General features: G+C 44.8%; 2 protein-coding genes across 3 annotated transcripts; one reads left to right on the forward strand and one right to left on the reverse strand.

Annotated features, from left to right (window-relative positions):
* Window positions 1–1497: 1497 nt before the first annotated feature.
* On the forward strand, window positions 1498–9920 carry AKIP1 (A-kinase interacting protein 1). Of its 2 annotated transcripts, XM_066250906.1 has the most exons (5): window positions 1498–1919; window positions 2357–2437; window positions 4651–4755; window positions 6910–6981; window positions 9315–9920. In XM_066250906.1, the coding sequence occupies exons 1-5, from the start codon at window positions 1737–1739 to the stop codon at window positions 9456–9458; spliced, it is 585 nt and encodes a 194-aa protein (XP_066107003.1). In that variant the 5' UTR covers window positions 1498–1736; the 3' UTR covers window positions 9459–9920. The 2 variants fall into 2 exon arrangements, with proteins under 2 accessions (XP_066107003.1, XP_066107005.1); XM_066250908.1 differs by lacking the exon at window positions 6910–6981 and having other exon boundaries at window positions 1499–1919; window positions 9315–9774.
* Window positions 6988–27532, reverse strand: C1H11orf16 (chromosome 1 C11orf16 homolog). The gene is made up of 7 exons (XM_066250909.1): window positions 27458–27532; window positions 26010–26194; window positions 24599–24755; window positions 22757–22988; window positions 21248–21915; window positions 11557–11775; window positions 6988–7441 (listed from the first exon to the last, which is right to left on the reverse strand). Exons 2-6 carry the CDS (start codon window positions 26174–26176, stop codon window positions 11557–11559), a joined length of 1443 nt encoding a protein of 480 aa, XP_066107006.1. The 5' UTR covers window positions 26177–26194; window positions 27458–27532; the 3' UTR covers window positions 6988–7441.
* Between the last annotated feature and the right edge of the window lie 237 nt (window positions 27533–27769).

The raw sequence follows: 27769 nt of genomic DNA on the forward strand, positions 1-27769 counted from the left end.
AGGTATCTTAACTACCCACTTTCTCATTAATTCCTAGGCCATCCTTCAAAGTCTAGCTAAAATAATTCCTTCCCCACAGAGTCTTCTTTGATCCCCTAACATAATCTTTCCTCTAAACTTCGTAACACTTTGTTTCAATCTTATGACAAGTCATATTTTGTTCCTGACAGTACAGATTTTATGGGTTATTTATTTTCCATTAGTCTGATCCACTTTCTATTCTCCGTAACTCCCAGGACAGTGCCGTGACACATAATAATGATAACAAAATCTATGGAGCACTTATTCCTTGCAAGGCATTGTGCTAAGATTTTAAAGGAATTATTTCACAAAATTCTTACAGCAACCCAATTCACAATAGCTATTTTTAGCCCCCTTCTGTGACTAGATGCACCTTAAACTCAGTAAACAAGGCAGATAGGTCCCGGCAAAAAGCTTACATTTTAGGGAGGTTGATACTATTGGTATCCCCAAGTATAGAGATAAAGTGAGGCTCAAAGGATTTAAGCAATTTGCCCAGAATCACACAACAAAAAAGTGGCAGAACCTGAGTTTAAATCCAGTTCTCAACTTTTTGAGAGGAAAGCAGGAAATGAGCAAAAATGCTTATTTCCTAATACATAGCTCAGAACTGTTGATCAAGCCATCTGTCCGGGAGCCTAGATGCACATTTGATTTCCCTGTGTCTCTTAAAGTGTTCACTCCTGAGCATCAATGCTTTGTTGCACGCAGGGTGATGCAGAGAAGTCACTAATTAGGAGGCGAGAGCTGGCCTACATGTATCAAATATCCGAAGGTAACAAACAATGCATAATTCCTTACTTAAACATTGTTCAACTATTCTTAAAAGGTGGGTTCAACTCATACAAATGTGTGAGTCTGTATTTTTCACTGGAGGAGTGAGAAAGCTGCCACTAGAGGATTACCTTGCCTACAAACAACTCTGGCGCTCCTCTGGCCCTGTGGGTCACACATACCTGCCTTTTGGCTCATGGCTAAGAGTCCTACCGTCCACAGCCCGCTGGCCAGACAGACTCCCTTCTCCAAACTTCACTTGGCAGCCACACTGTTTTGTCTATCCTAGCCATCTCCTCAAATAAAGTAGCGATATCCCAAAACATTGACCAGGCATCAAGAAAGGCCGGGAAGTACGACTCTTATTCCCACAATTTCTTAGACAACAGGAGACCACCTAACTAGACCAAGTTAGTCACGTTAAGCAGCGGGGACAACCTCCAAGGGCCAGGATCCAGGGCCTTAGGCTCCAACAACGGGCACCGGCAACCCTGGCGGCGGGTTACACAGACCACCGCCATCCACGTGCCAGCGCACACCACCCGACACCCAGCGTTCTGCCTTTTCCCGGCAACCCGCACACTGCAGCCGCGATACCTACGCGCACCACCCACCAATGGCTTGCGTCCCGTCGCCCCGCCCCAGGCGCCTGATGCTCCAGGCCCACCCCCACCTTCCCTGTCCGAGCGCTGAGCGCGTGCGCCTTGAGAGATGGGCGGGGTGAAGGCCCCAATCGAGCGCTGGGGGAGACGGAAGTAGAACCGGTCAGAGCTCCCCGAGTCGCCCCTGACCCGGCGTCCGCTGGGTAGCGCGTTGGGGGCGGGGCCATAGGCACTGGTCGCTAGGGAGGTCGAGGCCCGGCCTCCGCCCCGGAGCTGAAGCAGGGTCGCGGGGCGGGCTGGCCCGTCCTCGCCTGTGTGTCTGTGCCCGCTTAGGTAGACATGGAGAACTGCTTGGCGGCCGCGGCGTTGAACGGGGTGGACCGGCGTTCCCTCCAGCGCTCGGCTAGGCTGGGTCAGGAAGTGCTGGAGCGGGCTAAGAGGAGGGCGGTAGACTGGCATTCTGTGGAGCTTCCAAAAAGCGGCGTCGGGGCCAATTCCCCCCAGCACGTTCTCCCAGGAGAGGTGAGGGCCCCTGTATTAGGGGACCAGCCCATTTATCCGCTCGGTGGCCTTCTGGGGGCCAGGGCACGAACCACACGGAAGCTGTGAAGTGTCGGGACAGTGAACGGAAAAGACCTTTGAAAACTCTTGACATTTGACATCATTATTGGGTAGCTTTAGGATATTGCTAGTGCTCGGCCCTGGTTGGTTACTTCTTTTAAAAAAAATCTTACATACTACCATTTGATGTTAGAGGAAAGCCCGCACACCAGTCATTGTCCTGGGTAAATTTTATGTCAATGTATTCATTTTAGAGTTGGAATTCTCAGTAAGATCCTTCTTACTGACTTAACTTTCAGAGCCTTTTGGAAAGTAAAAAGGAAGCTATTCCCCAAATGACTTCATTCTCCAATAGAGAATACCAGATCTCACCCGTGACTTGCCGTTTATTCAAATAGAGAGAAGAAAGTCGCCCAACCCTCAGTGCTTCCTTCAGAACAATGGCTGAATTCATGGACTATACTTCAAGTCAGTGTGGGGTAAGTTGGTGTAAGCTGAAGCCATGCCCCTGATCTGCCTGGGGATGGATCACAGAGTGGATCTTTATGGAATTTAGGTAGAATCTGGAGACTACCAGTTCACCCTGGCCTGTCTTCGTGGGTGGATTGTAATCACTCAAGGATTTAAACCAGGCAGTAAATCCAAGTTAGAGTTCATTCAATAAATATTTATTGAATGTCTAATTTCAGTAGATGTTATTGAGGATACAGCAGTGAACATGTCAGTAAAGGTCTATGCCCTCACTATTGTTTTCAGACGAGTGTGTGGGGTGGGGAGGGTTAAAGCTTATTTGCTGAATTCCAAAACAAGTCCAAATAGTTGGAGTTTTTAAAACTTTGAACTGATATGCAGTTTAAAAAAAAAACCAGTAGGGTCCTTCTAAATTGGAACTGAGCCTCTCTCAAAATGTACTGAAACAAAATCCTAATGAAAACATTTAGAATTTAACCTATTTCAAGTCTCTGGGATTGTAGTTTTTAAGTTTGTCCCTATGTGTCCATATTGTCTGATGGCCACAAAGGTGGTTCTGTGGAATAGATGCAACACCCTCATGGGAAGTAGTGTGGCTTCATGTCAAGAGCCGCCTCTCAGAAACCAGACCCATGTTCTGGCACTTACTGTAATGTCTTAGGCTTAGGCCAATTAATCTCCCTCACCTTTACCTTCCTTGTTGAAAAAAAATGATCTCTGAAATCTTTTCCAGCCTTTACAGTCTGTTTCTTTGGTTTCCACTGAGAGATGAACATCAGAAAATTATCATAATCTGTAGCATGGAGGACTTATGATGTTTGGTACCATTTATTGAAATGGGTGAACGAAGGTTTTAAAGACTCTCTTCGCAAAACTATATACCAAGGTCATCTTTAAGTACTTCAAGGGAATGTTGAAGGCAGGGCAGCCAACATTCAAGAAAATCACCTTCATGGAAGGTACTCTTTGTCTTCTAAGAATTACAGCAGACGCTGGGTCTCTTCCAGCCTTAATTTTTTATGTTTCTTATGTGTTCTGTAAGGGAGAAGGAAGAGAAGACCTAGTTTCTGTCCACTTTTCAATTGCATATATTAAGATTTCAAAAAATCTGTAATCTCTCTATATCTTTTATAAAATCCCTGTGACTCCCAAGAACAGGATTCTAACCAATGAGCTATATAGTTAAGAGAATATTTTTATGTTCTTATTCTGTTAAGTGGTTTTAGAAAAATTCATAACTTGGGCTCTACTGTAAAGTGATCAACTTAAACTTTGGTTCATGGCTCAGTAAAAGGAATAATATTTGTCTTTGGTTTGAGGTTTAGCAAATTGGTGTTCTTCGTTTTGGTTTTCAGTTTTAAGTCTCCTTCATGGAATGGAGCTTCAGAACCCTTGGCTTTCTGAGATAGAATTAAGAACAGTATTCTGAATTTGCCATCACAATTCTAAACCAGCCCCTAAGATACAGCATTAGATCCATGTCTTGAAGTGCTTTCCCCAGCTTCTCATTCTTTTGTTCTTATGCCTTGCAACACTGTCCCTACACTGTGTTCAAAACAAGCAGGCTTGTGATGTCCTCATCATTAGTCATAATCAAGGGCAAACCTAAGTTTAACTTCTAGTTGGAGGAAGGAAGTAGACAAAAATGTAACTGCTTTCTGATCCTTTGGGTTATTCTTAAATTGGAGACCTCGCCCTCTCACCCCCCCACCCCACCCTCCATCCCAAGGGAGACTGGCTGCAAGCTATTGGGTTTATGTTGTATTCCCTGGTGTGTTTTCAGATCTCAAGGAGGTGCAGCCTTCTTTTCCCTTGTCCTTGTTTGAGACTTAGACAATAAATATGAAACTGTTCATCAGAACTTGTCATGAGAGGAGGTGAAAGGCACGTGTATTTTACATGGGAGCGCAGATATGAAAATTAGTTAAGTTGGCAAAAAGCGTGTTCCTGCCCAGCTTTAGTTGGCCAGAGTCCTTGCCCTACAAAGGCAGCAGGTGGCAGCAAATGGCAGCAAAGTAATGCCAGATGCAGTTTCCTCCTCCGCAGTCACTTTACCTGGTCTAAGATTCGTTAGGTGACTCCAGAGTCCTGTTAAGCGGGCAGGTAGTTTTACCTTTGCTCTTTTGCCTCTGTTCTTAATCATATTTTGCCCAAGTAACAGTTTTTTGAAAAATTCACCAGACTATTTGATTACCCAACATCTTTCACATTACTTCTCCAGAAATATTATTCATCTATGCCAGAGAAAGGAGGGGCAACCCACGTCTATCGTTATCACAGAGGGAAGTCACAGCTGCACCTGTGCTCAGACCTAGGAAATGGTCAGGTATGTGTCCTCACCTGCCCTGTGCTGTGTGCTCAGCCTCCCAAGATGCGAGACCCTGTGTTGGGGAGCTCATGCAGGATCTGTATGATCAGGTCCCTGTGTGACTCAGCATGACAGTGCTCAACGGAAATGGACCAACCCCCAGTCTCGGAGAACTTACAGCTGTGAACTGGAAATAGGAGTTTGTCCAAAATATAAGATTGATGCCACTGTAGGATCTTCCGTTGAAGCTGCAATCCTGAGCCATTCTAGGTCAGGCTTAAAGAGCTTCAAATATCCTGTTCTACATCTAGGGATAGGAAAGAGATTTTTTTCGTAATCATGTATTTTCCTCTAAGCTAGTGATACCTATCATGTCTTTGATAATTTTTAAAAAGAAAATGCTAGGAGGGGGTCTCTTATAACAAAATACTTTTCCTAAAGAAAGGAGCAATTACAGGCCTCTCAGTACAAACTTACCTGTTTGGTTTTTTCATGATTAATAGCATAATGATTTAATGTTTTAATTTGACCTTTTAACTTTTTTTTTTTTTTTTTTTTTTTTTTTTTACAGAGACAGAGTCAGAGAGAGGGATAGACAGGGACAGACAGGAATGGAGAAAGATGAGAAGCACCAATCATTAGTTTTTCGTTGCGACACCTTAGTTGTTCATTGATTGCTTTCTCATATGTGCCTTGACCATGGGCCTTCAGCAGACTAAGTAACCCCTTGCTCAAGCCAGCGACCTTGGGTCCAAGCTGGTGAGTTTTGCTCAAACCAGATGAGCCCGCGCTCAAGCTGGCGACCTCGGGGTCTCAAACCTGGGTCCTCCGTGTCCCAGTCCGTCGCTCTGTTCGCTGCGCCACCGCTCACCGCCTGGTCAGGCAACCTTTTAACATTTTTAAAGAGATTTTTTTTTTATTAATTTAAATTTATTACGTTAACATGGATTCAAGTGTCCCAGTCAATATAATACCCTCACCCCCCTCCCACGTGTCCCCCATTACATGCCCTTTACCCCCTATCCCCAATTCCCTTCCCCCCTTCCCTCTGGGATTTGCTGTTCTGTTATCTGTATCTGTATGCTCTGTATATATAATTGGCTGATCTCTGCACCTCTGATCCTGTCCCCTCATCCCCCTTCCCTCTGACAGCTGTCCCTCTGCTCCCCATGACCCTGCGTCCCCGCCTCTGCCTCTATTCCATTCTTCAGTTCACTGTGTTCATTAGATCCCACATATAAGTGAGATCATATGATATTTCTCTTTCTCTGCCTGGATTATTTCACTTAGCATAATATTCTTCAGGTCCATCCATGCCATCGCAAAAGGTAAGATGTCATTCTGGGGAAGACAGATTTTACTTGATGAACTGATTCAACAGAAATCCTTTGTTGTTTTTTGAGAACAGTATGTGGTTTTGTTTTTGTTTTTAAACTCACCGAGTTGTACTCAAAGATAGCAACCTTAAACAGAATCTAATCCACAAGTTGAATTTCCTACTTCTCTGACCTGTGGGTTTAGGGGAATGATGGAAGCATGGCCACAGGTACACAGTGAAGTCTGGATGCACGCTGGAAGTCCCTCTTGTTTCCCTCGCCTGGGATATGAGGAGTAATACCAGAGCCTGAACCTTGGCTTTCCTTTTTTGGCCTAAGGCTAAGGGGCTTACATTTGGGCAAGGGTCATTCCTATCCCTCCCATTCTTTCCTGTAAAATACAAGTTGGTGCCTCTAAGGGAAATTGACTTTATCAGTTCACCCTATTTCCCTCTAGTGCCCCTACTTCTGGGACAGTCACAGTAGACAATTCCGTTTTCTGAGGGCCTATTAAGTGTTAGTCACTTCTACACTTTAAGTCTGCCCTACAATCCAGTATTCCCATATTATGGAATAGAAAAGCAAGGCTTAGAGAAATAATCTGTCCCTCTCAATAAATAAAAGACATAAGATTCAAACTCAGGTTTATCTGAATTCAAAGCCCATGAAGGAAAAAAAGTAATCATGATAATCATCTGACTAAAAATATCTCACAACTTCACTAACAGCTTTAATGATTTAGATGACAGTATAGAAAAAATTGACATAACAATTGTTAGTTCCTAATAAAGAGAAAATTTCTCTTTATAATCCAGAAGCCTGAGTTTGGGCACAATGTTTCTACTTGTCTCTTCAGAGAGAAGAAGCATCCCTTGGGTTTGGCTGCATCTATCCAGCCACAGAGCACGCTCTAGAGGCATCCCAGCCCGTGAGTACAGAGCTCCCGGCGGCCCTGCACTGGGCTTCATCACCACTGCAATTTCATGAACCAGTTGACCTGGTTATTATAGGGATCACTGTACTGGATATGTAGTATTTTTGTGTTGGGATGTTTTTATACTTGTGGACAGTGTACAACATTGTGGTTGAGTGTGAAGTTCTGTTTTCTCAGTATCTTTCCTTCACTTGAAGGCCGAGGGATGCTCTGTGCCTGAACTCATAATTGTGGTTGGAAAGAATGCGAAGTATTCACATCTCGGTTCCTACAGCTCAGCTGGGCTGGCGCTGGGTCCTGCTGGAATTCCACCATCTGTTCAAGCAGCAGGAGGGGCCTGATCCTTGTGCTTACAAAGTGAATACCATTGCTGAAATTCTGAACCATACATTTGGTTAGATCGGGTTCCAAAACATTTTGAAGGAATTTATTCCCATTTTCCACTAATGTTTCTCTGTAAAAAAAATAAAGGGGGGGATGAGTTTCTCATTTTTAGGATAAAATACTCATTTGATTATAAATTCAGGAAATCTTTTGGAACTTGGAAAAGCTGGATTTCTGAGGAAAGGAACTCCAGCAAGTTGCTGCAGTAATTTGTTTATTTCTTATGTGTATACTATGTGCTAGCCAAGATTCAGACTATACTAGAGTAGTAACAACTAAGAATATTTTGCTTCTAGTACAAATATAAGTGGTTAGGCTTAGATGCCTCCAACACTTGCCGGATTTTGGTGATGCTAAACTTCCAGATGTTCACAGCGTTGGCGGTATAAGTGCCAGTCTCACCCCCCAGGATGAGTCCTTTTATTCAGACACACGAAGCGTCCTTGGCTTTCTGAAATCCTGATGCAGCTGCATTTTCTGAAACCTACTTTTGTTTACATAGTTGATGACCAATAAACAGTTGTGGCATGTCACATACATTCACATCAGTTAAACGATACTAGACCTCTGATTTTGTATTAACTGGGATATATAATATGAAAGGATACAAAATAAAGCAGCTGTGGAAAAAAATTGGCTTCAAATATATCTATCAGATGAAGAGGGAGACAGTTTCACAACAGTATAAATATTCTCATTTATCCTCCTAGTGGAATTTGCCAGCCAGTGGTTTTGTTTCTCCCCTCAGGTGTGGTGGCAGAAATGACAACTGCTTGTGGCTCCTGAGCACTGCATAAGCATGAGTAGTGTCACAGCTGTGGAATAAGAGCCTTGGCTCTTAATGACAGGCTCTTTCCTGGTTTGTGACTTGGCTCTTTTGCCATCTGAACTAAGCGCTCCTCTGTCTGCACACCTGCGGTGACCCACTTCCCTGCCATGTGTGAAGTTATCGTTGGAGGTCTGTTATGCTCTAAGCATAAATCTCTTCATTTACTCCAGCTTCCAGTGTTTTGTGCTGTAGGAGGACCAGTCCACTGAGGGAGGGCTTTGCCAGCCAGCTGCCTTGCTGCATGACAGAATGGAATCTACTCACAGTATTCGCAGCTTTAGGAGAAATGTTTCATCATCTTAATGAATTTTGCAAAGCACAGGGAAAAGGAATGATTCGCATTCCAAGGTGCCTTGCCATTACTGCTCATCTGTGATAACAGTTGCCACTGTCTGCTTTTGATCCCCCAGACAATGTCCTTAGCCTTTCCCACCACCTAATTCTTTTTTTTAGGTGAGAATTGGGGAGATACAGAGACAGACTCCCACATGTACCCCAACCAGAATCCACCTGGCAACCCCGCCTGGGCTCAATGCTCTACCCGGGCCGTTTGTAACCAAGCAGTTTTTAGCTCCTGAGACTGAGGCTCCACAGAGCCATCCTCAGCACCTGGGGCCAATGCACTCAAACCAATCGAACCATGGCTGCAGGAGGGGAAGAGAGTGAGGGAGAGAAGGGGGAGAGGAGGAGAAGCAGATGGTCGCCTTTCCTGTGTGCCCTGACCAGTAATTGAACCCAGGACTTCCACACACCGCACTGATGCTCTACTGCTGAGCCAACCAGCCAGGGCCCCTAATTCTTATCTTTCTAATCCAGCTAGAGTGCTTCTTGTATTACCTCTCACGTGTCTATAACGCTTGAGCATTTACAGAGTGTTCTCACAAGTGTGGCAGGTATTATCACAGTCTTAGAAATAAGGAAACAAGCATAAGGAGGTGCTAAGACTTACCTAAAGGATAGTTCTACTGTGTGGCTGAGATGTGAAAATAGGACCTCCATCTCCCACACTAATGCTTCGTTCCACCTGGCCTCTGGCACACAGACAGCCTGGGGGAGATGCCCTGGGCACTGGGATATAAAATCTCTAACCTGATAATATCTGCTTTCCTTCCAGGCTGAGAACATCTCTAAGGACCTCTACATAGAAGTATATCCAGGGACCTATTCTGTCACTGTAGGTACAAATGACTTAACCAAGAAGACTCAAGTGGTGGCAGTTGATTCAGGACAAAGTGTGGACTTGGTTTTCCCCGTGTGATGTTGACCATCACATTACCTTTTTCTAAGTAGCAAGGAGAACAAAGGCAATATATGATTCTCTTAATATTTATACATTAATTCTGCCTTTGAGGCTGACTGTGAAGGTCAGCCTTACTGGGACCTGGAGCATGTCTCTTTCAGGACCTATGTTAACTTGTAAGTGAAGAAGTCCTCTCACCTTCTTTTGTCTGAAAGCAATAACAATGCTGTCTGAATAGTTTTTTACTGCTTGCTTTCCAAGTAAAGGCTAATTATGATAATAAAAGGAGATATTTGGAAATAAAGAAAATTCCTTCTTATTTGTATTGTAAGAGCAACAAAATATCATTCATGTACATCTGTAGGCTTTACGAAAAGGTGGCAGAGAGGCTGTGGACTCATTTTCCCAAAGCAGGCTGACCGTGAACTGTAACTTCTGTGGAGCGCATCCAGGCTGATCTTGCCAGGAAGGGGTCCTGGTCAGGGGTCAGCACTCCTGTGCCTCTCACAACAAGGCCCTTCCTGCCGCCCATCTGCAGGGAATTCTTCATGGACTGAAGATGCTGCTGCTTATTCGACTCTCACTGTGGCCTGCTCTCTCCCTCCTCCTGGGAAGGCTTTGCCTGCCACTTTGTAACTTGCTCAGGTATCTGTTCTCTTTAGCTTGCTATAAGAGAGAAAATCCTGAGAGTCTTATGCTGGCTGTAATTTTAGGATCAAAAGTCACTGATTTTAGCCTGACGAGGTGGTGGTGCAGTGGATAGAGCGTCGGACTGGGATGCGGAGGACCCAGGTTTGAGACCCCGAGGTCACCAGCTTGGGCACGAGCTCATCTAGTTTGAGCAAAGCTCACCAGCTTGGACCCAAGGTCACTGGCTCGAGCAAGGGGTTACTCAGTCTGCTGAAGGCCCACGGTCAAGGCACATATGAGAAAGCAATCAATGAACAACTAAGATGTCGCAACGAAAAACTGATGATTGATGCTTCTTATCTCTCTCCATTCCTGTCTGTCTGTCCCTATCTATCCCTCTCTCTGACTCTCTCTCTGAAAAAAAAAAAAAAGTCACTGATTTTAAAAAGTCATCGATGTGTCCTTAACTTTTAAGCTCCCACACCAACAGTTTTGCTGCATCTCTCAGTTTAGTGCCTGGTTGTTCATCTCACTTTGAACATAACAAGACTTTCCTCAGGAAAAAAATGCCAGCATTTTATATGACAAAAACGAAGTTTTGAGTAGAGCATTCCTAATGAGGAACAGACTCCCATGGACATAGGGCCTAGTACTGCAGACCCATGCCCATCACCAAATAGATGGTCATTTAAATGGGTATCCTTGTACCCCTCAAAAGTTTATGATGGCCTTTCTGAGTTTTTTAAGCGTTTTGAAACTGTGCAAAATTGTGTGTGGGGGGGTGCATTTTTCTGGGAAGAAGAACCATGGGTTTTATTTTCAAAGGAGGCATGACCCCAAAAGGTAAAAAAAACCATGGAAGGGGTCCTTAAGAAGCCCCTTCTCAAGGGATTCAGGAGTAAAGATAGTTACAAAATAGTCATGGGGATATAAAGTCCAGCATAAGAAATATAGTCAGTAACTACGTATGGTGTCAGGTGAGTATTAGAATTATCAGGGGAATCACTTGATAAATTATGTAATTATATAGTTGTTTAATCACTATGCTGTACACCTGAAACTGATACAAAATCACATTGAATGTCAATTGTCTTAAAAAAAAAAAACCATGATAAAAAAAAAGGCAGCCTGACCAGGCGGTGGCACAGTGGATAGAGCGTCAGACTGGGATGCAGAGGACCCAGTTCGAGACCTCGAGGTCGCCAGCTTGAGCGCAGGCTCACCTGGTTTGAGCAAAAGCTCACCAGCTTGAGCCCAAGGTCGCTGGCTCCAGCAAGGGTTCACTCGGTCTGCTGAAGGCTCGTGGTCAAGGCACATATGAGAAAGCAATCAATGAACAACTAAGGTGTTGCAATGTGCAATGAAAAACTAATGATTGATGCTTCTCTTCTCTCTCTGTTCCTGTCTGTCTGCCCCTGTCTATCCCTCTCTCTGACTCTCTGTCTCTTTAAAAAAAGAAAAAAAGTCCCCAGCCATTCTGCTTTACCTAGGTCCTCGGGGCTTCTAGCCTAAGGCATCCTGGTCTCTGGCGTGTCGAGGTTATGCCCTGATTCAGTTGTCCGTGTCCAGCATGCTTGGACAGGATCTGTAGTGGCTTCATGCTGCTTGCTTCCAGGACCAGCTGGTTGGTACTCACACTGCTACAGCTGGTTCTCTGGTGTTTATTGCCCTTCTCTTCTTTCTGGATGTTGCAACATCTTTTTTCCTAAAACCAAAATTCAACGAGGTATATTGAATATGCTACAACTTTGATGGGATTAGTCTTGATGGCTTCAGCACAACTATACCAAAGATCACAGTAGAATAGGGCAATATCTAAAAATAAAAGGAATACTTTAAAAAATTCATCCCTTCTGACTTTTAGAAATAAATTTTGAATCCTGTTACATCATAATCAAGGGAGAAGAGCTACATGACTGCTGACCACCAACAGTCTAGTCTCTCCAGATTGCTATTTCAAGATCAAATAGTACCCTCACTGCCTGTAACTGAACGTAACAAAAAGGGTGGAGGACAGAGGGACCCATTCAAGACTGCTGAGTGGCAGAGCCTGAGACTGACTGTTAAGTGTCATTACTTGAGGGCTACCAAGCACAGCTAGGAGACAGCACATTTCTTTTAAAGAATATGAAATCTTGAGGGGAGAGAGGAAAGCTCTGGTATTGGCTGTTGTTTCCAGCTGTGGACACACACAGGTTTGTGCATCATCATCCCTAGTTAGTTGTGGCATGTAGGCATCTGTGATGAGGGCTGGGGATGGCCCCTTTCTCCACACCCTATCTCAGGCATACCCTCCACAGTTTGGGTTGCGGAGTTGGGACCAGGAAAGAGATGAGTCCACTGATTCTCACGGCTCATCTCCAAAAATTACCTTTGCCTGCAGCAACAAATGATCCAGTGCATAATGGACAGCCAGGCCAGGTACCCAAAGATACTATATTTCTCTTTATGTAGTCAGTTATTATTTATTTTGGAAATAAAACTGTTTAGTGGATTTGTTGAAATATGATGGGGATAGAGATTGAATGTAGGATAAGGTGACCAAGCAGTGAAGAAAAAAATCAGTGTTCGCTGAGGGCCAGGGGCTTAATCAGGTTTAGAACCAATCTACAGAATGCTATGAAAAATATTGAGATGATGTCAGAGTAATGGCGATATGAGAGATACTGACCTCACCCCTTGAAATTTCAACAAATTGAACAATTATAATGCAGCAAAGGAACCCCAGCTGGGCTTGCAGGCATGCCTGAAATGTCTGCACACCGAATTGACTAAGGGTGGGAAGGCTTGAAAAGGGGGGGGTGGAGGATAAAATACACTTGCAGTAGGCTCCAGAGAGATGTTTTGGTTTTTTTTCCTCAGCCAGGACTACAAGGAGGCAGGAAGTTCAGGTAGTCTGGGTTTTGTCTGCCAGGATATGGAGAGGGAAGCCTGGAGTGACTGGGTCTCCTGCTGCCAGGAAGAGCAGAGATTGAGGAGCAGGGATGGAGATACTAAACCAAAGCAATGGCAGAACACCCTTGTTGCTGCCATTGTTGCTGCATTCAGTCTGCAGCCCACACTCAACACAGAGACAGAGAAAACCAGCCTCCCAGATCCTGCCTCTCATCTCACAGGTATAGAGTGGGGGAGAAAGACCCCACACCTAACTCCAGAGACACTCTCTCCCCTTAAGTGCTTCACATCTGGTCCCCCAGTCTGCTGAGATGTGGGGAGGAGCAGCCAGAGGCCTGAAATTGCCATTGCTAAAGCCGTAAAGCCCTCAAAACATGCCCCACCAACCAATGTGACTGCAACCCTGCCCACATCACTGTGACAGCAACATCTCAGTGGGAGTCAGCCCAGGAATTTCACAGAGCTAAAACTTGTAATGCAGTGACACCTAATGGAAAAAACAATAACCTCTCAAAACAAATTTTTTTAATTTTTTCCTTTTTTTCTCTTTTGAATTTAATTTTTATATTTGTATTATTTTTATGGGCGTTTTGTTTGTTTTTGATGTTTTTAGTTTTCACACTTGGTGGTTTTTCTTTTCAACATGTAATTATTTAAAATTTTAAAAATATTTTTCATTTTATTTTTTCAATTTTTATTTTTCATTTTTTGGCTTTTTTTTTTTAGAGTTCTTAACAATACCACTCTCAAACCATCAAGAAAGAAGAAATAGCCCTGGCCGGTTGGCTCAGCGGTAGAGCGTCGGCCTAGCGTGCGGAGGACCTGGGTTCGATTCCCGGCCAGGGCACATAGGAGAAGCGCCCATTTGCTTCTCCACCCCTCCGCCGCGCCTTCCTCTCTGTCTCTCTCTTCCCTTCCCGCAGCCAAGGCTCCATTGGAGCAAAGATGGCCCGGGCGCTGGGGATGGCTCTGTGGCCTCTGCCCCAGGAGCTAGAGTGGCTCTGGTCGCAACATGGCGACACCCAGGAGGGTCGCAACATGGCGACGCCCAGGATGGGCAGAGCATCGCCCCCTGGTGGGCAGAGCGTCGCCCCCTGGTGGGCGTGCCGGGTGGATCCCGGTCGTGCGCATGCGGGAGTCTGTCTGACTGTCTCTCCCTGTTTCCAGCTTCAGAAAAATGCAAAAAAAAAACCAAAAAAAAACAAAAAAAAAAAAAAGAAGAAATAAAATACCGTGACTACACAAGATAGACAAGTAGTTCAGAAAAAAATTGAAGAATATCCAGAAAGCAATCTCCAACACATGGAAAACTTGGAGTTAAATGATAGAAAATTCAAAATTTAAGTTCTGAAGATATTCAATGAGGAGCAAGAAAACACTGATAGGCAATTTAATGAGCTAAAAAAATCAATGAACAAAATGAGTACTTCACCAAGGAGACTGAAACTTTAAGAAAAAACCAAACAAATGAAAAATTCATTACATGACCTGAAAAATGAGGTTGCAAGTTTAGCTAATAGGCCAAATAGAGAAGAGAATCGGTGACATCAAAGACAGGCAACTAGTGATGCTATAGAGAGAAGAAAAGAGAGACTTATGAATTAAAAAAAAAATGATAGAGCTCTACAATAAGTGTCTGACTCCATCAAAAAGAGCAATATAAGAATAATGAGTATATCAGAAGAAGAAGAGAGGGAGAAGGGAATGCAGAGCCTATTCAAACAAATAATGGATGAGAAATTCCCAAGACTATGGAAAAAGAGCCTCGAATCTAAGAAGCAAACAGACCTACTCCAAAGCACATCATAATAAAATTTTCAAAAACCAATGACAAAGAGCCTACCAGGTAGTGGCACAATGGACAGAGCGTTGGACTAGGATGCAGAGGACCCAGATTTGAAACCTGATGTTGCCAGCATAAGCTCAGGCATACCTGGCTTGAGCATGGGCTTAACAGCTTGAGTGCGGGGTTGCTGGCTTGAGCATGGAATCATAGACATGACCCCATGGTTGCTGACTTGAGCCTAAAGGTCACTATCTTGAGCCAAGGGTTGCTGGCTTGAGCAAGGGGTCACTCGCTCTGCTGAAGCCCTCACAGTTAAGGCATATATGAGAAAGCAATCAATGAACATCTAAGGTGCCATAATAAAGAACTGATGTTTCTCATCTCTCTCCCTTCCTGTCTGTCTGTCCCTATCTGTTCCTTTCTCTGTCTCTCTCTGTCTCTGACACAAAAACAAACAAACAAACAAAAAAAACACGATGAATCCTCAAGGCAGCTAAGGAAAAGAAGAACATAACCTATAAAGGAAGGCCAATTAGGTTCTCATCAGACTTCTCAGCAGAAACTCTACAAGCCAGAAAAGAGTGGACCCAAACATTCAAAGTACTGACAGAGAGGAATTACCTTCCAAGAATATTATATCCATCAAAGTTATCCTTCAAATATGAAGGAGAAAAAAACTGCAGATATACAGAAGCTGAGGGAATTTATCACCAGAAAACCACTGCAGGAAATACTTAAGGGTGTTATTCAGTCAGACACAAAGAAGAAAACAAGTAAAAAACTACAAGGAAAAGCTCCAACAATGTCACAATAGAAACAAGGATAATCTGTGACAACAATAACATAAAAGGGGAGAGGATAAAGATTTGCAGTAGCAAAGGAGGATGGAGTGCAGAAGCCATCAAAAGACAAAGGACTCTTATATATATGATAATTTTTCTTTTAATAACCTAATGGTAACCACCCATGGAAAAGGGTGGTTACCATTAGGTTACCACTATTGAAACACAAAGTTTAAAAAAAGAAGAAACAAGGGAAAGAAGTATGGAAAACTACCAGACAAAAACAACTGACAGAAACACAAAAGAGAAGAACCAAATGAGACACAGAGCTACCAGAAAACAAAATATAAAATGGCTATAGGAAATCTTTAAGTGTTAATAATTATCCTAAATGTAAATGTACTGAGCTCACCAATAAAGAGGCACAGAGTAGCAGATTGGATCAAAAAGCAAAACCCAACCGTGTGTTGCCTTCAAGAGACACATCTAAGCTACAAGGACAAAAGTAGAATAAAAGTGAAAGGTTGGAAGATGATTCTCCAAGCAAATAACCAAAGAAAAGCAGATGTAGCCATACTCATACCTAACAATGCTGACTTCAAGACAACAAAGGTAGCCAGAGACAAAAATGAATGTTTCATAATGATAAAGGGAATATTGTATCAAGAAAACATATACATGCACTTAATATATATATGCACTGAACCAGGGAGCACCAAAATATATAACATCTACTAACTTATCTAAAAGTAGAAGCAGATAAAACACAATCATACTTGGAGATCTCAACACATCATTAATGGCTTAAGCTAGATTGTCTAAACAGAAAAATCAATAAAGAAATATCACCCTTAAGTGACACACTAGACCAATGGACATAATAGACATTTACAGGACATTTCAGCCCCAAACACCAGGTTATATATTCTTCTCCAGTATCCATGGAACATTCTCAAGAATAGACCATTTGTTGGGCCACAAAATGAACATCAACAAATTAAGGAAGATTGAAATTATACCAAGCATATTTTCTGACTGTAAGGCTTTGAAATTACAATTCTTTACTTCAAAGGAAGAAAAGAAGCCCACAAAAATGTGGAAATTAAACAACATACTTCTAAAAAATGACTGGGTCAAAGGAAATAAAAGCAGAGGTAAAAAGATATATACAGACAAATGAAAATGACAATACAACATATCAGAATTTCTGGGATGTAGCAAAGGCAGTAATAAGAGGGACATTTATATTATTACAGGCTTATCTCAAGAAACAAGAGATCCCAAGTAAATAACCGAACATCACATCTTAAGAAACTAGAGGCCCTGGCCGGTTGGCTCAGTGGTAGAGTGTTGGCCCGGTGTGCAGGAGTCCCGGGTTTGATTCCCGGCCAGGGCACACAGGAGAAGCGCCCATCTGCTTCTCCACCCCTCCCCCTCTCCTTCCTCTCTGTCTCTCTCTTCCCCTCCTGCAGCCAAGGCTCCATTGGTGCAAAGTTGGCCTGGGCGCTGAGGATGGCTCCATGGCCTCTGCCTCAGGCGCTAGAATGACTCTGGTTGCAGCAGAGCAACGCCCCAGATGGGCAGAGCATCGCCCCCTGGTGGGCATGCCAGGTGGATCTCGGTCGGGCATATGCGGGAGTCTGTCTGACTGCCTCCCCATTTCCAGCTTTGGAAAAATACAAAAAAATTTTAAAAAAAGAAACTAGAAAAAGAAGAACAGAGGCAACCCAAAGTCAGCACAAGAAAGGAAACAGTAAAAATCATAGCAGAACTAAATAAAATAGAGAACAAAGAACTATAGAGAAAATTAATACAACATAGAGCTAGTTCTTTGAAAAGATCAATAAAATTGACAAACGCTTGGCTAGACTGAGGGAAGAAAGAGAAAGGAAGCATATAAAGAAATCCAAAATGAAAGAGGAAAAATTACCACAGACATCATAAATATTCAAAGGATCATAGTAGAAACTATGAAATTTATATGCCACCAAATTCAACAATCTAGAGGAAATGGATAAATTTCTAGAACTATACAATCTTCCTAGACTGAGTCACGAAGAAGTGGAAAACCTAAATAGACCTATACTCAGGGAGGAAATAGAAACAACTATCAAAAACCTCCCCCAAAACAAAAGCCCAGGACCAATGAGATACTAGTGAATTCTACCAAACATGCAAAGAAGATTTGGTAACTATCCTTCTCAGAATCTTCCAAAAAATAGAAGAAATAATACTCTCTAACACATTTTATGAGGCCAATATAAGTTTCATACCAAAACCTGGCAAGGACAACACAAAAAAATAGAAAACTACAGACCAATTTCTCTAATGAATACAGATGCAAAAATCCTAAACAAATACTAGTAAATTTAATTCAACAACACATTAAAAAATCATAATATATCACAATCAAGTGGAGTTCATTCCAGGAGCACAAGGATGGTTCAATATATGTAAATCAATCAACAAACTACACCACATCGACACAACAAAGAACAAAAATCATATGATCCTATCAATAGATACAGAAAAGCTATTTGATAAGATACAACATCCCTTTATGTTTAAAACATTCAATAAAATCAGAATAGAAGGAAAGTACCTCAACGTAATAAAGATCCTATATGACAAACCATCAGCTAATATCAGGTTAAATGGTAAAAACAATGAAGGCTTTTCCTCTAGAATCAAGAACAAGACAAGGCTGCCCATTCTCTCTACTCTTATTCAACATAGTTCTGGAAGTTTTAGCCAGAGCAGTCAGGCAAGGGAAAGAAATAAAAGGCATCCTATCAGGAAAGAAGTAAAGGTATTACTTTTTGCAGATGACATGATCCTGTATCTAGAAAACCCCAGAGACTCCACCAAAAACTAGTAGAAACAATAAACCAATACAGTAAAGCCACAGGATAGAAAATTAATATAAAAAGTCTACTGCTTTCCTATATGTCAACATTAAAATTTTAGAAAATGAACAAAAAACAAAAACAACAAAACCTTTTTTTTTACAATTGCAATAACAACAATAAAATATCTAGGACTAAACAAAGGATGTGAAGGACCTATATACCAATAAGTACAAAGCATTATTGAAAGAAATTGAAAAAGACACAATGAAATGGAAAAATATTCCATGTTCATGATTGGAAGAATCAACATATTTAAAATGGCCATATTACCCATCAAAATCCCAATGTCATTTAAAAAGAAATAGGGCAAAAAAATCACCAGGTTTGTATGGAATCATAAAGAAATCCAAATAACCAAAGCAATCCTGAGGAAAAAGAATGAAGTTAGAGATATCACACTACTTGACTTCAAATTATACTATAGAGCCACAGTCATCAAAACAGCATGGTAATGGCCCTGGCTGGTTGGCTCAGTGGTAGAGTGTCAGCCTGGCGTGCAGGAGTCCCGGGTTTGATTCCCGGCCAGTGCACACAGGAGAAGCGCCCATCTGCTACTCAACCCCTCCCCTTCTCCTTCCTCTCTGTCTCTCTCTTCCCCTCCCGCAGCCAAGGCTCCATTGGAGCAGAGTTGGCCCAGGCACTGGGGATGGCTCTGTGGCCTCTGCCTCAGGTGCTGGAATGGCTCTGGTTGCAATGGAGCGACGCCCCAGATGGGCAGAGCATCGCCCCTGGTGGGCGTGCCGGGTGGATCTCGGTCGGGCACATGCAGGAGTCTGTCTGACTGCCACCCCGTTTCCAGCTTCAGAAAAATACAAACAACCAACAAACAAACAAAAACAGCATGGTATTGGCAGAAAAACAGACATACAGACCAATGGAACAGAATTGAGAGCCCAGAAATAAAATCACATATATACAGACAAATAATCTTTGACAAAGGAGCCAAAGACACACAATGGAGAAAAGAAAGCCTCTTCAATAAATGATGCTGGGAGAATTGGAAAGCCACATGCAAAAGAATGAAACTTGACTACAGTTTGTCCTCCTGCATAAAAGTTAATTCAAAATGGATTAAATACCTAAATATAAGATCTGAAACAGTAAATTACATAGAAGAAAACATAGGTACCAAACTCATGGACCTTGGTCATAGAGAACAATTTATGACTTTGACCCTAAAGGCAAGAGAAGTAATGGCAAAAGTAAATAAGTGGGACTATATCAAACTAAAAAGTTTCTTCACAGCAAATAAACTGACAATAAAACAAATAGGAAGCCAACTAAATGGGAGATGATATTTGCAAACAACAGCTCTAATAAGGGGTTAATATCCAAAATATAAAGAATTCAAAAATCTCAGCAACAAACAAGCAAACAATCCAATTAAAAAATGGGGAGAGGACCTGAACAGACACTTCTCCCAAGAGGACATACAAATGGCCAACAGATATATGAAAAGATGCTCATCTTCACTAGCTATTCTGGAAAGGCAAATCAAAACTACAATGAGATACCACCTCACACCTGTTAGGATGACTATTATCAACAAGACAGGTAATAACAAGTGTTGGAGAGGCTGTGGAGAAAAAGGAACCCTCATTCACTTCTGTTGGGAATGCAAACTAATACAGCCATTGTGGAAGGAAATATGGTGGTTCCTCAAAAAATTAAGAATAGAACTACCATATAATCTAGCAATCCCTCTACTGGATAGCTACCCTGAAAACTCAAAAACATTGGTATGTAAAGACACATGCACCCTCAGGTTCATCGCAGCATTATCCACAGTGGCTAAGACATGGAAACAACCAAAATGTCCCTCAGTAAAGGCTTGGATAAAGATGTAGTCCATATATACAATGGAATACTACTTAGCCATAAGAAATGATGACATAGGACATTTACCACAACATGGAATGACCCTGAGAACATTATACTGAGTGAAATAAGTAAATCAGAAAAAGCTAAGAACTATATGATTTCACGTATAGGTGGGGTATAAACTGAGATTTATGGACATAGATAAAAGTGAAGTGGTTACCAGGGAGAAGGGCATGTGGGGCAGGGGACAGGGAAGGGGGTGGAAGGAAGGGTGTAAAGAGGGACAAATATAAGGTGATGGAAAATGATTTCACTTTGGGTGATGGGTATACAACATTATCAACAGTTCAAATGCTATAAAAATGTTTACTTGAAACCTATGTACTTTTATTGACCAATATCACCCTGTTAAATTTAATTTTCTAAATAAATTTTAAAAAAAGATAAAAAAGCTTGAGGATGACCGCAGATGGTCAGCAATAACACTGGCTCCCGCTGAGCTGTGAAGAACGAGCAGTATAAGGCAGTGCCCTCTTGTAACTCATTACGGGGCCCTGCTGAGAGTAGGTCCTGGTGGCCAGTGCTGAAAAAGTAGTGTCTGTGCTTCTCAGGACATTGAAGACTAATCCATACCTGGAGGCATGTTGAGTTTTAATCCAGAGAAAAATCAAGGCCTCCAAGGAAAAAGGGTGGTGGGGGTGGGGGTGGGGAAGCAGGTAAAAACGGACAATAGCAGTGCCCTGTCAGAAGAGACTAGTGAAGAAAGGGCAGTTGTTAAATGGGATGCAAACCTTTGCACAAAGCTCAGTCCATCCTTTCTTGCTGGGCTTTACTGCTTAAATGGAAGCCTACCATTTCCCTCCTATCACTGACTCCCTTCAACATGACCACACTCCTAAGTATTACTTCCAACCCCAGCTTAGTGGTCATGTGGCTGAGATGCCTGAGATACAGGAGGGAAGGATGCTAGGGCCTGAGACCTACCTTAGAAGAAGGTATACCTGTCTCCCCAGGATACGGCTCAGGCCCGTTTCTCCTCCAGTACCTCCACGGGGGCTGGCAGAGGCCACCTGGCCTCCTCGGAGTCGCCTCAAGAAGGATGGGGTCTGTGTTGACTGTGCTGTCCACCATCAGCCTCTGAGGGAGGCCCATCTCCGGCTCCTTCTCCAAACCCTCTTCTTCAGAAAGGGAGGAGGAGGAGGGAGAAACACTGATGGGAGCCTGCCCTGCTGCTTCCTCCTCTTTAGGAGCCTTTAGGGGTAAAAGCTGAGGCGTGGGCTTCAGCTCCACCTCGCAAGGTTCTCTGTCTGTGACCGCTGAGGTCCTGGTGAGAGGCCACCAGGTGGGCCCAGCCAGAGGGCAGCAGTCAAGGCAGCCCTGGTACAGCAGCTGGCAGCTGGCATGGGGGTGGGAGGGAGGGCACAGGAACGGGGTGCCCAGTGGAAGCCTGTTGGTGACACAGCTAGTGACCGGCGCCAGCAGACAGCAGCAAGTGGCCCGGAGGAGGGGACCGGGTTGCTCCCTGGTGAAAGTCCTCTGCAGCCTCTCCACAGCCTTCTTCCAGGCAGCAGGGGGCACCCGCCTGACCCCTTCTCTAGGCACAGCAGCTGTCTCGCCGTTCCAAAAGTAAACAGTAATCTCTTCTTTTGATGCTGCATGACAGAAAATGGTGACATTTTGTTACAACTGCCTCCTCTGTATCATGGGATAAGGGTCTCCTATCCCCAAAAGCAAAGCCTCAGTGCAGCCCCTCTGCTCTGCCCGTCTCATGTGTCTCCTCACCTGCTCGATTCACCACGACACTTCCGGTGCACCTGCCTGTGCCTCCCTGTCTCAATTTTCATGTCAAAACCAAATGCCTCCTCAGGTAGGGGAAGGGAAGGGAACCCCCTGTCATCCTCTGAATTACAGTGATGCTGACTGGTTGGCCCTGTAGAAGGGCACTGACCCAGGCTCTGGGGGACTTGGTGGAGAACAGGTCATGAGTACTGTGTGACCCCAGAATAACTCTACCACACCATAGATTAGCTAACCAACATAGACGTAGTAGTTTTAAGCTCTCCCTGATGAAAAATATTTTTAATTTGCTTTTTTTAATTATTAATTTTAATTGGGTGACATTGATAAATCAGGGTACATATGTTCAGAGAAAACATCTCCAGGTTATTTTGACATTCGGTTATGTTGCATCCCCCTCATCTGGTCAAGGCACATAAGGGAGTTGATGCTTCCTGCTCCTCCTTCCTTCTCTCTCTCTCTCTTCTCTAAAATAAATAAATAAAATCTTTAAAAAAATTAAAGCAAAATATTTTTTAATTTGAAAGATATGATTTGTGTATCTACTGCCACACTCAGGATGAAGCTGTATGAGTTTTTGTTTTGTTTTGTGCCTCTAAGATCCCTAAGCTGCAGAGACTCCCTTTGCTCTTCCCTCTGGCCTGATCACCAGCCTGGCTCCTCCTGGGGACAGGTAGGTCCAGCAGCCCCCCTTACCTCTCTGGGAGTCTCCTGCCTCCAGGCTTAAGACAGTGGCAGGGCCATATCGCTGTCTGTCTGTCTCCCAAGGTGCCAGCACCTTGTCCCCAGGTTTCAGTGAGTATTCTGCAGAGGGTAAGAACCGAATGACATCTTCTCCTAAGACCACACTCTGCCGCTCGGCTGGCAGCTCTGGGCCTGTGACAAGGGGAGCTTCAAATTCCACAAGCAAGCCGCCCCGCCTCTCCAGCTGTGGGAAAGAAAACAGGCAGAATAAGTACCGTGGGGAGCACCATAGTTCCCTGTGACCATGCCCTAGAACCAGGCCCAGGGGCTTCCTTACAAACATGGAGGGCCAATACTTACCAGTCAGGGGGATACCATGATCACAAACATGGAGGCTCACTTAGAGAAGGGACAGGGATAGGAACTGCTTAGAGCCTGTTGTAGTACAGACAGGCAGACTGTGGTGAGGTTGCCCTTCCCTCTGCCCCTTCTTGCCACGGGCAACTCTGGTTTATCACTTCCTGCCTTTCCCTTCCCATTCTCTTTCTTTTCCTGTTTGCCTTTTCTCCTTAGCTCTCTGTTTTTGGCCTACAACCCCTGGGTCCTCTGATCTTTCCCCAGCACACTCCCTCCCAGCAGTCCTGGGAGGTGCTGTCCCTGTGTCCAACATCAGCCAGCGATGGCGCCTTCATCCCCTGGCCACGTGGGCACGGAGGGGCTGTGGCGTGAGGGCAGCCCTCAGCTCCGCCGCCACACCACCGAGGCTAAGCAATGGACCGGTGCTGAAGAGAAAGCAGGAGAAGTACTAAAGCTAATGAAAAGTGTTAATATAAGCTTTTCTGAGACCTCATTATCATTTTGAAAAGAAATAAAGCCTAGAATCACTAGACAGAACCTATATTTGAGCAAAACTCTGCTAATATTTCACTTGACTCACAGATTAATTATTTGAGAATGACAAGATGACTTTTGACTGGAAATTTTATAATTCCCATATATATATTTTTTTTTCAGGGACAGAGAGAGAGTCAGAGAGAGGGATAGACAGGGACAGACAGACAGGAACGGAGAGAGATGAGAAGCATCAATCATCAGTTTTTCGTTGCGAGACCTTAGTTGTTCATTGATTGCTTTCTCATATGTGCCTTGACCGCAGGCCTTCAGCAGAGCAAGTAACCCCTTGCTCGAGCCAGCAACCTTGGGTCCAAGCTGGTGAGCTTTTTGCTCAAACCAGATGAGCCCGCGCTCAAGCTGGTGACCTCGGGGTCTTGAACCTAGGTCCTCTGCATCCCAGTCCGACGCTCTATCCACTGCGCCATCACCTGGTCAGGCAATTCCCATATTTTTAAGGAATTATTTTAGTCTTTCCCCCATGGGTCCACATTTACAAAGTCTGACTCTCAAAAGAAGAAAAAAGTCCCAAAGTAAGCAGTCACCGAAGAGAAAGCCAGCTGGGCTCCCAGGGTGCGGGGGCTGTGCTTCTGTGTGTAAGAGCACATACACGTGCACAGGGTGTAAGAGCACACACACGTGCACAGGTGTGTAAGGGCACACACACGTGCACAGGGCAAACGCGTTTGTTCCCATTTTCCTCAGGCTGATGCCCAGAATTCCACACATTGAATTTTCCTGAGCAAAGTACTCTTACAATAAATTTCTGTCGCTGAAGTAGCTCTGTTTGTGCTACTTTCTTGCCCAGCCCTAGCAAAGTCACATACTCACTGATGTGACATTTTCACTGTACAGTCTGGCCATGGAAGATCTGTGCTTATCCAAGAAACTGGCCTGAGGAACCTCAGTGTGGCAGGGCCACCCAGAGGAGTGCGCAGGAGCTGTGGGGTGTTGGGGACTTGCCTCTGGAGCAGTCTTTATCCGAGCCCGGTAGTAAAAGCCATCTGGTCCCCTTCTTGCCAGGACCCATGTGTCAGCAGCGTCTCCAACTCTTCCTGGCCGGCTGGGCCCCAGCCATGCTGGGTCAGCAAAGTGGAGACACGGTTGAGAAGATGAACATCTAGGGAAAAGCAAATGGAAGTAGGGAGTGGAGAAGACCAAGACCTAAAAACATCAAGGACACATTTCACAGATGGACTTGAGTGGCACCGTGGTGTGTGTATGACACACAAGGCTAGGTGGAACAGTATTCCACATAAAAAGTGCCAATCTATGACTTCCAGTAAGGGGAAGCTAAACTGTGGACAGGGGCAGGAGAGGACAGTGCAGGGAAGCATTGCTTGAGGACTGGAAATTGTCTCGAGGTAATCAAAATGTGAATAGCTTTGATATATCAATGAATGCCGGTTCTGAGATCAGAGAGCAGACCAGGAAAGAGTAAGACAAAAGTAAATCCTAAGCGGGTGTGCGGGATTTGGGATGAGGCACGGAGGCTTGGGTGGCTATGCCGAACGCCGAAGGAGCAATGTGTGAGGACGCTTGGCACTGGGGGTTCAGATGGGAGGGGAAGTGCTCGGGCAGGGGAAGCACAGAGCTGCTGGGTAAGGGACTGCGGGGACAGAAAAAGGAGAAGCTAGTTCTGGGAACTTTGCGGACACAGCCAATTTGGCAAGGATGGAGGGTTTGTTGAGTCAGGGTTTGGGTTTCTGAAGAAGCTGCTTGCTTTTGTGGGCGAGCCTGGATACAGGGGTGCATAACTCCGGCTCTGAATGAGGTGGCCACACAGGAGAATCGAGAAAGGGGGCTGTTCAGGCTGGCACGTCCTTCACCTGGGCAGGCGGCACTGAGAAGCATGGGCAGGAACCCCCAGGGCTCACACAGCCCATAGGTACTTCAAGGCGGAGGCGCCCTTCCCCTCTTGCAGGTGCTCTTTAGACAGCTGAGGACTGAGGGCACTGCTCAGGAGAAGCCGGGGACACTGAGGAGGGACCTGGAGACCTCACTTAACTGTTGGTTGTAGAAACCCTAACTTCTCACCTGGTGCCAGAACATGATCCACAGTTGATGGTAAAACGATCTACTGTAGAAACTTTATAACAGGAGATGACTGCCTTCTCCCTCACATGCCAACTCTGATATCTGCCACTCTGCTACAAGGTGGGACAAAAGCCAGATCAACCCTTGGAGTCACTGGCAGTACAGTGTAGACAGGGTTACATAATACCTTAAGCAAATCATAGCCCACACAATAAAGACCCTTTTGGCTTTCCCAGGAAGTAAGTTCTCTCCCTCCTGGCACCCTATCTAGAGCCAAAGAGCAGAGAAGAAAAAGAAAGGCACATACCACATCCTCCAGAGGGGCAGAGACCAGTACCTGGTGAGAGGGCAGTGCCAGGTGAGCCAGGGTGCTGGGAGGGCAAAGGGGCAGGTGAAGGAGAGGCCCCAGGGAGGAGCAGTGTGGGCCCAGCCAGGGACCTCCAGGGTTGTGGCCACGCTGCAGTATTTGGGCAAAGGCATCCCAGGCTCTGTGGAGGGTTCCATGGCCTTCAGAGAAACCACCTGGGAACAAGCACCACCATTATATCTGAGTTGCAGCCCAGCAGAGGGCGCCAGGCTGGGGCTGGGCTCAGCTCTGCAGTTAGCTGCCTCTCTAGGGCCCCACTTGCTCCCACAGGCGCTCAGGGCGTCCTCCCGAACCGTCTGCCTCCGGAGCCTCAGTTCAGAAAAGGGTAGAAAGAGCAAGAGCTCTGATGTTGGAGGAAGCAGCTTCAAATCCTTCCCAGCCTGCAGCTGTATTCTCACTTCACCTCTGCACTTTAGTCATCACTCAAGAGGTAATATATGAGAAGCACCTGGCATACAAGTAGCCTAATATATACGTTAGTTTTTTCCTCCTTCCTTCTCCACAGTTGTAGAAACTCCTGAGGATGTAAGACCATCCTTCCCTGCACAAATCCTAGCCCTGATGACAAACTGACCCCAGCCTAAGCCACAGACTCCCCTTGTAACCCAGTCATCTATAGCAGTGGTCCCCAACCCCCAGTCCGTGGACCAGTACAGGTCCATGGGCCATTTGGTACCCGTCCGCAGAGAAAGAATAAATAACTTACACTATTTCCATTTTATTTATATTTAAGTCTGAACGATGTTTTATTTTTAAAAAATGACCAGGCCCTGGCCAGTTGGCTCAGTGTTAGAGCATCGGCCTGGCGTGCAGGAGTCCCAGGTTCGATTCCTGGCCAGGGCACACAGGAGAGGCGCCCATCTGCTTCTCCACCCCTCCCCCTGTCCTTCCTCTCTGTCTCTCTCTTCCCTTCCCACAGCCAAGGCTCCATTGGAGCAAAGTTGGCCTAGGCGCTGAGGATGGATGGCTCTGTGGCCTCTGCCTCAGGCGCTAGAATGGCTCTGATTGCGGCAGAGCGACGCCCCAGATGGGCAGAGCATCGCCCCCTTGGTGGGCATGCTGGTGGATCCTGGCTGGGCACATACGGGAGGCTGTCTGACTGCCTCCCCATTTCTAACTTCAGAAAAATACAAAAAAAAAAAAAAAGACCAAATTCGCTCTGTTACATCCATTTAAGACTCACTCTTGATGCTTGTCTCGTAAGTTCGACAATTATATTTAAAAATACCACAGTTTTTACACCAGTCGCATAATTTTATTTTGTGCATTTATCTGTCCCACCCTAAAGGCCAGTCTGTGAAAATATTTTCTGACATTAAACCGGTCCATGGCCCAAAAAAGGTTGGGGACCACTGATCTATAGGACTAACTCTAACCCCAGGCTCAGCTGAGACCCCAGGGCCGTGGGCTGCACAAACCTGTTCAGAGGCAACAGCTGCGACCCAGCACCCAAGATCACACTCTGCTGCCCCAGCCCATCAGACCCTGTCAGGGTCTGCCCCTGTCCAAGGCTACAGGTCTGAACCCAAGGGGACTTACACACAGCCCCAGCCTCCTCCACTTCGGCCTCCACAGCTTTCACCGGTTGGGGCTCAGGGCCTCAGCCCAACTGACTCCTGGTTGCCAAGCAGGTTGCCATGGATGTGAGCCAGAAGGAACACTGTGAGCTGAGTGTACTGAGCATGTGCAGAGGGGTGACAGAGGGGCCTTAGAAGACATGGCAGGGTGAG

This window comes from Saccopteryx bilineata, chromosome 1, assembly GCF_036850765.1.
Source record: "Saccopteryx bilineata isolate mSacBil1 chromosome 1, mSacBil1_pri_phased_curated, whole genome shotgun sequence".
NCBI classification, from domain to species: Eukaryota; Metazoa; Chordata; class Mammalia; order Chiroptera; family Emballonuridae; genus Saccopteryx; species Saccopteryx bilineata.

What these genes read in the sequence shown, in the direction of transcription:
- AKIP1 (XM_066250906.1), top strand. Translation starts at nt 1,737, where the DNA reads ATGGAGAACTGCTTGGCGGCCGCGGCGTTGAACGGGGTGGACCGGCGT. An exon ending in ATACTTCAAGTCAGTGTGGG is followed by an intron (nt 2,438 to 4,650) that starts GTAAGTTGGTGT and finishes TTACTTCTCCAG; the next exon opens with AAATATTATTCATCTATGCC. An exon ending in CTCTAGAGGCATCCCAGCCC is followed by an intron (nt 6,982 to 9,314) that starts GTGAGTACAGAG and finishes CTTTCCTTCCAG; the next exon opens with GCTGAGAACATCTCTAAGGA.
- C1H11orf16 (XM_066250909.1), bottom strand. Translation starts at nt 26,176, where the DNA reads ATGGAACCCTCCACAGAGCCTGGGATGCCTTTGCCCAAATACTGCAGC. An exon ending in TGGCACTGCCCTCTCACCAG is followed by an intron (nt 24,756 to 26,009) that starts GTACTGGTCTCT and finishes GCTTTTCCCTAG; the next exon opens with ATGTTCATCTTCTCAACCGT. An exon ending in GGCAGGAGACTCCCAGAGAG is followed by an intron (nt 21,916 to 22,756) that starts GTAAGGGGGGCT and finishes TCTGTCATGCAG; the next exon opens with CATCAAAAGAAGAGATTACT.